Below are 9277 nucleotides of genomic sequence, written 5' to 3'. Positions count from 1 at the left end.
TTCTGATCTAAATTTTTTCATTTTGCAATTTACTTTTTTTGTGTGTGTATGCAATTTTAATAAATAATCTCACCCTCTGTGCAGAAGTGAATCAACCCAGTGCAAAGAAAAATCTCTCAAACCAGAATAGCCTCATCTTACTTTGGAAAGAGGAAACGGGTTTTTCTGCTCCTCTTCTACCCATAGATGAAAAAATGTCTCCCCAAAGTTCAGCATGTTACTTCTGGCCTTGGAATGAATGTACATACATAGAGGCAGCTTTTGATGGGCTATTGAAGTTACCTAGAAAGGGAAGCTGGAATCACTATGCAGGCAGCCTTCTTTGGCAATTTCTTAAAATTAACTCTTGAGAATTGTCCATGATTATGTACAAAGACTCTAAGGTCCAAATAACTTCTGCCATTTCATGTCATGAGGTGGCTCCGAGGAGGCACTAGAATTGTCAAGAGCAAAAACGGTAGCAGTGGCCCCACGAGGCAGGACTTCAATAACTCGAGGCTTGTCAATGATCCGGGCTGTCCGGTTTCCCTTTTCCACAATGCCAACAATCCATGCTTGGTGACCCCCTCCATACTTGGAAGATTTGATTTCAGAACAAAAGTGAGCTGCCTGATCTCTTGGCAGACAAATCAGTAATCCCCCAGAGGTTTCAGCTGAGGTTCCTTGAAGGAGCCCAAACTGCCCCGTGGCCTTGCTGATGGCAGCCATCTTGGCAATGATTGGCAGATTATGAATGACAAAGGACACTTCATTTCTTTGTTGTTTCGCAAGGCTCTGAGAGTGTCCGAGAATGCCAAAGCCTGTGATATCTGTGGCCGCATGGGCATTAAATGAGTGCATTAACCCAGCAGCAGTTCTGTTCAGAGTAGCCATATTGAACATAGCTTCCTGATAGGCCAGCTCTACCTCTTGTCTGGAGACCACCGTCTTCACCTTACTCCACCTTTCAGGATTATCCAGCCATTGGTGGGCATTGACAGCAACCTGGGTTCCTAAGGGTTTGGTTAACACGAGCACGTCCCCAACAACAGCACTGTCAGGCATTATGAACTCATGTGGCTGACACACCACAGTGGCAACTCCACCGATGATAATCCAAGGGTTGGCCACCGTCTGCCCACCCGTCACTGCAGTCCCTCCTTCCTCGGCAGCATCCCGAAAGCCTTTGATCATGAGCGGCGTTATCTTCTCCCGTTCCTCCTCACTCATGCTCTGGCTGACGCTGAGTAACATTAACATGTTGTCACATTCAGTAATGCCCATGGCGTAGAGGTCACTCAGCACGTTGGCACAAGCTATGCGCCCCATCATGTAGGGATCTTCCACCAAGGGGTAAAAGAAGTCGGTGGTCTGCACCAGGGACAGGCCCCTGTGCCTCAAGGGGATGACGCAGGAGTCCAGCCCAATGCCCAGGGCTGGGGACGCTGTGCCTCCCGCTCTCCGGGCCACCTCCTCAGGGCCGCGGCCTGGTGGGGGCCACCTCAGTCCCGCCAGGAGCTTGAGCAGCGCCCCCTGCGGGACCTTGCAGCCTCAGCCCTTTGTGCCGGAGAAGCGCGTCAGCCGCCAGCTCGGGCTGAGGCCCCAGGCCCGGGGCTCGAAGGGCTGGTAGGTGGAGAATCCCCAGGCCGGGGAAAAGGCCCGCGGGCCCGACGAGCCGACCGCCGCCATCGCCGCCATTGCCTCCCTGCTGGCGCCCGTCGCAGGCCTGAGGGGAGGGGAGAAGAGGAGAGGACCCTTTTTCAGTTTCCACTCAAGGGAACACGTCAGCTATTACCCGCAGAGATTCTCTCCAGCACGACTCCCGCCGCCCGACTCAGGCCGTGCGACGCTTCCTGGGCCTTCCTCCAAAACAGGAGAGATCTGAACACGTCTTCATGGTGTGAAGAAAAGAACCCGTGTTTAAATAGAAGAACCGGGATGTATAGAAAAGAGCAGGTAAGTGTTGGAACCAACTCTTAGGAGAACCAGAACTCAATGGTGAGTATTTTGAGATACAAAGTCAGAGGGGCAGCCTAAGAATTATGGCGCTGCCTCCATGCCCACCTGCTCATGAGGCCAGGCAGTGATGACAAGGTATTTTTGTTCTGACAAGTCTGCTTCTAATGCTTCAACCACTGCCTCCTCCAAGAATCTCTCTATTTTTCATTCGCTGTATGATTTGCTGGTATCTTCAGACTTTTAGGAGCATTTCATGTCATTTGCCCTTTGAAGTCTAGGCAGGCTCCTTGCAGGTTCACCGTCCACCTACACCAGGTCTCAGGGCTACTTGGGGCGTCACGGTATAGCTCCCTAGGGGATTCAGGTACCCTGGATAAGGCGTTTTTTTCCAACTTGAGGCCAGATGGGCTACAATGCAAGACCCAGAGAGGCCAGGAAGGGCAGTATTCCTAGGCCAGGGGCAAATGAGAAGGGCACATTTGGGGCTTTTTCCAGACAAGATAGGTAGGAGACACTTACCCAGTGGCTTCAACAAAAACAATATTCCACCTTCTAGGGTGATTCAAAATGTCAAATACAGACAAAATTTTAATGGGGGGAAAAAGAAGAGATTTGTCTGGTAGAAAAAAAAAGGAGTCTGCCGGTTATGACCGCCACCATTGGCAATGTTTATTTTGTTTTTCCTCTGGTCAAGCTGGTCTGCAAAGACCTGGCGCACCCAGGCCAGAGACAGTTGCAAAACAAGTGTCTGTACAGGAGACCTACAAGGAGACTAAAAGATTTCTAACTTTCGTTAACCCCAATTTTGATTTTCTTTTTCTTAAAAACATGGTGCTAAATATCTGTGGTCAAAGCCCTAGGTTGACAGCCTTTAATAAAGAAGTCCAGACTCTGGAAAACCAAAAATAAACAAGAACTATGGACCAAATCACATTCTCCTTTGAAAGTTGCTTTTGAAAGCCCAGGGGAGCACCATTAACAACACAGGAAAAGTAGGCGATTAATTTCCTTTCCAGGGACTTTTAGAATGTCACCCAGAATTGACCATGGAAAGAAAATTAATGCCATATCAAGACATTAATCCAGATCACCAATTAGTCTACTCAAAGTCCTCTCTGATGGTAAGTTCTGTTTACTACAAGCTTCAGTGACATGTGAGAGTTGCAGCAAGAGTTCCTATTCCCAGGACCAATTCATGCACTGTCCAGTTTCAATAGATATTGATTTTCTTCTTTCCTATGCCACTTCAGGGAAAGGAAAGTCAAGTTTGGGGACTATATGTGGTTTAAAAAATAACATATATAGGTACATACATCCCTGTGTATATCTGTGTCCTACCGAGAAAGTGAATCCTTACCTCTTCTCCTCTTTGTCCTTCTCACTTGGGAGGAAAAGAGCTGGGCCCCTTATCAGAAATCAGCATGTCTTGGGCAGCAGATTGTTTCGTACAGAAGAGCTTCTTTCACTGCCAGTGTTCACGAAGCTGTACCACTGCTGGTTTTATTTTCTAGAAGTAGATCCACCAGATATTAAAGTGTCATAACATAAATGTAATGGGTCACAATTAGCACTTTGGATACAGACACAATAGGATAGAGTGGTTAGGATGGGGTGAGATGGGATAAGATGGGATAGGATAGGACAGATAGGAGAGGAAAGGAGAGGATGGATTGGATAGGAGAGGAGAGGATAGGATAGATAGGATAGGATGGGATAGAATAGAAAATACCAGAGCAAACCACAGGTAACAAGGGGGAGAACTAGTCTGTGAAACTTTAAGTTTGGTGTGCAAGTGTGTGTGCACATACGCAGCCGGAGTTGTGTTCTAAGTCACCATGTAAAATGGATCCTGTGTAAAAAGTTTGATTATAATTTGATAATAGAAATGAGATTTCATCTAATCCCCAGTGATTGCCAGTTTTTCACCCATGGATCAAGAACTGCTCACGTTGGCTTAATGTGTCAGCAAGACACTTGTTCAACAGTGTCCGAAGGTGAGGGTATGGCCATCCTTGCTGAGCAGGGGCTTCTCCAGCTCTGAGTCTCTGCAGTGTGGCCTCACTGGGACCCTATGGAGCCAAACGTTCTGAGGCTAAAGGGAGGTGAAAGTAGACAAATTGTGGGACTTATTTTCAAGGTTTCCCAGAAATAACGTGTCCAGACCTGCCCGGTCACTCAGCTCACACGTCACTCAGCCCACATCGACCAACACCCAGACACCCAGCCTTGGTCCAGCCTCTGAAGACCACCCATAGACAAACTAATGAGTCCCACAGTTTGCATTTTCAATTTCAAATGATGTTTTAAGAAAACACTTAGGTATTACTTTCCAAGAAAATGGTTGCAAGAGGTTCAAACACTCCCATTTATGTTTTCATCCTCAATCAAGATGAAAAAAGCTAGTTTAAAAATTTTCCTTTGCATGCAGCAGGTTCCAACCCCTGAGTTTTACCACCACCAGCTGAAAGGATGCCGTGGTCGGCCAGCATGATGCCCTCGCCACTCCCAGGCGGCTGTCCTTACGACGGGCCCTGCTTTTGTCAGCTCACCAGATACGCACTGTGAATACCTGGACTCACTTCCCAGTTGCACGAAATATGAAAATGTTGCCTCTTATCCAGGCGATAACATTGCAAAGTTGCTTTTTTTTTTCTTAGAATTCTCACAAGATATTTTTATTGTGATAATAAAAATCAAAATATTTTAACTTTCCTTTTCTTTTTCATGTACAATGATAGAGAATTTGGAGGCCTTAAAAAAAATTCAAGGATTTTACAAGGAGTATATGTCATGTTCAGGGAACATCAAAGTATCTTAGTAGGTGCTTAACACATTTATAACCACGGAACTTTTATTTTAAATTTACATTTGATAAATGTAACACTGGAAAAGAGGATCGAAATAGCTTTGGGTAGAAGAAGAAGAATTTCTACAATCCCATTTGATACACTACATTTAACAAATACATTGGATAATTTTTCCCCTTCACGCTGCACTATTGCTGAGTTAGTATTTAGTGACCAAAGAATAGAATCTAAGCCTAAATTCAAATGTGTTTCTCTTATTGAATGTGTACATTCATTCACGTTACAGTACATTACATTCATTCCCATTGCATTCATTGTACATATTCCAACATAATAAACACTTAAAATTATAAAATTGCTAAACAAACTAAAGAAGTTATATTGAGTCACATTAAGATTATTCTAGCTATAAACAATGAAAATATCTATAAAATAAATGTTGGTTGGCCAAGTGAAGACTTTACAGTTTTGTGGTCATATGATCATATTCATTTTTCATATTCTCTTTGTTCTAAAAGGAAACATACTTTTAAGTAAAGAATCCATACTTACAGAAATTTTAAATTAAGCATTCTTCAGAACTAAACACATATTACAAATTCTCCAAAGCCCTTCCCTACACACCATTCTCCAGAAGCAGAGGCAAAGAGAGAAGGAGATGACTAAGAGTATGGACATTCGTTCTGTGTAGCTTTTATGAAAAATAAGGAAGTTCTGCCCTACAGTCTGTGTCCTGAGCTCTTGCCCCTATCAAAGCATTAGGAACTGTGAGAACAAGGACAGCACGTGTGGGCTTTCTCCCACACCATGAGACGGAATCCATTTAGGAGTCAGAGAGCCGACCACGCAGGCCAGACCTTCAGGACTGATGCTGTTTACAGACACTTAATGGCACCTCCAGATAATTCCATTCAAACCAGAGGAGAGTTTTCATGACCAGTGATGGTGCTTAGTCTTATATGTCAACATGGCAAGGCTACAGTACCCAGTTATGTGATCAAACACTAGCCTAAGTACTGCTGCAAAGGTATTTTGTGGATGTGGTTAATTAACATCTGCAGTCCATTGACTTTAAAGAAAGGAGATTATCCTTGATAATCTGGGTGGGTCTCATCCAACCTGTTAAAGACCTTAAGAGCAAAACTGAGGTTTCCCAGTGGAAGGAGAAATTCCACCTGTAGACTGCAGCATCAGCTCTGGTTTGACAGATTCCAGACTGCCCTTCCTGACGGCCTACTCTAGGAATGTCAGACATGCAAGCTCCCACAATCGCTGGTTCTGTTTCTCTGGCAGATCCTGACTGATGCACCAGTCTACTGGTCTTGGCTGATATAAATCTAAATTTATCTAGAAATAAAGGGCCTCATTATACCCTAAACTTGCCAAATCCCCAAACATTGGTTTTATAAACTTTAGAACACGGAATTTCAAAAATTTAAAATTATTTGCTACTATGTCTTTAAATGCCATCTAGACGGGAGTTAGTAAGAATATACTCTATTGTACAATTAGTCAGTCCCAATTTCTATCAAGTACAAAAGACACTTGAAACAGGCACTTGTACCAGTCGGGTTTCCATTGTTACAAAATGGCTACAGCCTTTTAAGGTATGTATGGAATATGGTTTCTGAAACTCTACCAAAACCAGAGTCCGTCTAAAATAAGCATGACTTGATGAATGTTAAAATGAAGGTGAAATTGGTTTTAGCCCACTTCCTAAATTGCAGCTGCTGTTCTGATAATTCCACCTTACCTTCCTTAGTTCAGTTTCCCAGAGGATATTCCCCCCACTTCTAAGAAGGAAGTTTTACTCTAAATTTTTCATACAAACTGTCACCGATGAGTCTTAATGGTCTTTTCCCCACCATGGAAGACTACAACTTTTCTTCCTGTTACATTCCTCTTTAGCCAAAATAGGCTGCTTATGGCTGGGTGGTTTTATTTTGTTCCATCCTAAGAGAGTTTAATATAAGCTTGTCAAGAAGAGAGACAGCAGTGACAGTTAAATTAAAAGTGGCACCAATTAATGTATTTATAGAACACCGCACACAAACAGACAACAGATGAGGGAAGAATATACGGTACAGGAAAAGCACACCGAGCTTCGGCAGTAGTCAGTTTGTCCAAAGCGCTGTGGCCCTGACAAATGATTAATTAGAGAAGACCCCAAAGATCAAGGGAGCATGAAATGGGGTCCACTCCTCCAGCCTGGGAGGCCGCGGCACAGGGGTGAAGGTTTCAGAAATGGGCTGGCTGACACCCGCTCAGTTACTCACCTCCTGCAGGACCCCTGGCCACGTAGGAGATAAAGGGTATCAGAGCCCCCTGCCCCGCTGGTTATCATGGCACTGGAGGAACTGCCTGCCTGTGTCCTCGGGACACTGCCGAGGCATGATTATAATGTCGGCAGACTGTTTTTCTCTTTTCTTCCTCTTTCCCTCTGTCATAGCATGCCTCTCCCCTCTCCCCATTCTTGCTCTCAAAGAATAATCTGGTATCTGTCATTCACCAAAGTCTGCGTGTTGCCCTGGGTGCCCAGAGTTTTGGAAAATTTAAACTTCCTCTAGCTGTGGCCTCTGTTCCTTACGGAAGGCATCAGTGGTAGTCTCGGGTGCGGGAGGGTGAGAAGGCATTTTGAAGGCTGGAGGGCCCTTCAGGATCCCAAACAGCACACTCTGGCAGTCAGCCCTGCATTATTCATGTCATCCTGGGGCTGCAGCCAGGTGAGATATAAGTGACGTGCTCTCTCCACGCTATAAGCCGATTGGAGTAGAAGAAAGAGGGCCCAGGGTTGGCAATGGGTTCACCGAAACAAGGCAATCTCTTCATTACTTCTCATTATTTCTCTCCATAGCAACACACACTAGTTGGTTTCTTAAATGACCAAAGGCTTCCCATATGCCAGAGAATATATGTACAAAATGTATAATTAATTATAGGACTTTTGCTTCTGGCTATGATGAGTAGTTGAAAGAAAACTGAAGATAAACTTAAAGAACAGATCAAATCTTTTTACTTTTTTAATTGTTTCAAGGCATAGGAGAACTGCCAAGACAGAATTAGGGCACCAGTTCCAAGAAAGAAAGGAAGTTTATGTATGTGAGCCCAACTTTCTGCATTCCAAGTTCACCTCCAGGGCAGGTGTCAGTTCTTGGTACTGAACTAGAGACTGAGAAACTTAGCAGACGCTGAGAGGCAGAGAAGCCAGCAGGGCTTCAAGCAATTTGACAGGCCTGGGAAGTCAAAATGGGATTTGAGGCTACGGAAGTGGCCTTGAGAGGCCAAGATACCAAAGAGAAGGAGGACACCAAGAATGAATCCAACATGCAGCAATGGTTTCCCCAATGTGTCAGAAGATTGAAACACACGATACACATAGGAATAACGAGCCACATAAATTCATGTAAATCTAAATGAATATGAATCGTACAAAACAATAATAATATCTTGTGGAGATTTAAACATGTGTAGGATTAAACTGCATGACAAAAATAGCAAAACAAAAAGAGGGGTACATGGAGTTAAAATGCTCTAAGGTCTTGGCATTGTCTTAGAACTCATTTATGTTAGACCGGAATAAGTCAAAAGCAATTGTTTTAATCTCTGGGGTAACTTCCAAAAAAATAATATAGGAATATACTTATTTTAAAAAAAAAACTAAATAGGGGGAAAATGGAATAATAAAAAAAAAATAGCTCATTCATCCAAAACAGCCAAAAAAAAAAAGTAAAAAAGGAACGTAAATGAGTACAATGAGGGGTTAAGATATGGGAAATTACTAAGGGAGACATCAAGGGGAGGGGCCCTTCCTAAATTAACATAGCAAGGGTCTTGCTGAAGGTAGGCCAGGGTGATCAGATCTCAGGAGTAGGAGATGAGCAATGTATTCTATCAGAGATCGAGCAGATCAGATATCAAGGGTGGGGGATTCTCTCTAAACTGAATCAGCATGATTCTCGCTACAACTGGACTACACAGGCGCAGCAAGGACAGGGGCCAAGGGCAAGGCCTAGTGGAAGGGCCTATACAGGAAAAGCCCACCAAGCTTTTCAGGACCCAGAGTTGCCTAACTAAAGTTTGGTCAAGAAAAGAGTCATCGTCAAGGCTCAAACAATTTCACCAGGGGATTTTCTCCAAACGTTTAAAGCATAATTGATACCAATGTTTCACAAAATTTTCTACAGAATTGAAAAAGAAGCCACACTTCCTAATTCATTTTATGAGACCAGCATAAACTTGGTACAAAAATCTGAAAAGAACATTACAAAAAAGAAAAATGGCACACCAGTCTCTCTCATAAACATACATGGCAAAAAGGGAAAAAGCCCTTAACACCAAGGAGCTAGCTGGCACTCTCCCGCTAGCTGGCACTCTCCACTAGCTGGCACTCTCCACTGGGGTTGTGAGAGCTGGGCTGGCACCTACAGGTGGGCCTTGGAGTTCTCCTGTTGATCATAAACCATTTCACAGAACACCAACAATAGGTAAGAATATTCTGTAACTGTGATGATCAAGGCAAACTGAGACCACAC

General features: G+C 43.9%; 1 protein-coding gene across 1 annotated transcript; it reads right to left on the bottom strand.

Annotated features, from left to right (window-relative positions):
- Positions 1–378: 378 nt before the first annotated feature.
- On the bottom strand, positions 379–4427 carry LOC105808910 (selenide, water dikinase 2-like). The gene is made up of 2 exons (XM_012642681.1): positions 4378–4427; positions 379–1705 (listed from the first exon to the last, which is right to left on the bottom strand). Exons 1-2 carry the CDS (start codon positions 4425–4427, stop codon positions 379–381), a joined length of 1377 nt encoding a protein of 458 aa, XP_012498135.1.
- Positions 4428–9277: the final 4850 nt, after the last annotated feature.

The sequence above is a fragment of the Propithecus coquereli genome, unplaced genomic scaffold (genome assembly GCF_000956105.1).
Source record: "Propithecus coquereli isolate 6110/MARCELLA unplaced genomic scaffold, Pcoq_1.0 Scaffold100, whole genome shotgun sequence".
NCBI classification, from domain to species: domain Eukaryota; kingdom Metazoa; phylum Chordata; class Mammalia; order Primates; family Indriidae; genus Propithecus; species Propithecus coquereli.
The sequence above is the reverse complement of the archived record's forward strand: the minus strand, read 5'-3'. Positions and strand labels throughout refer to the sequence as shown.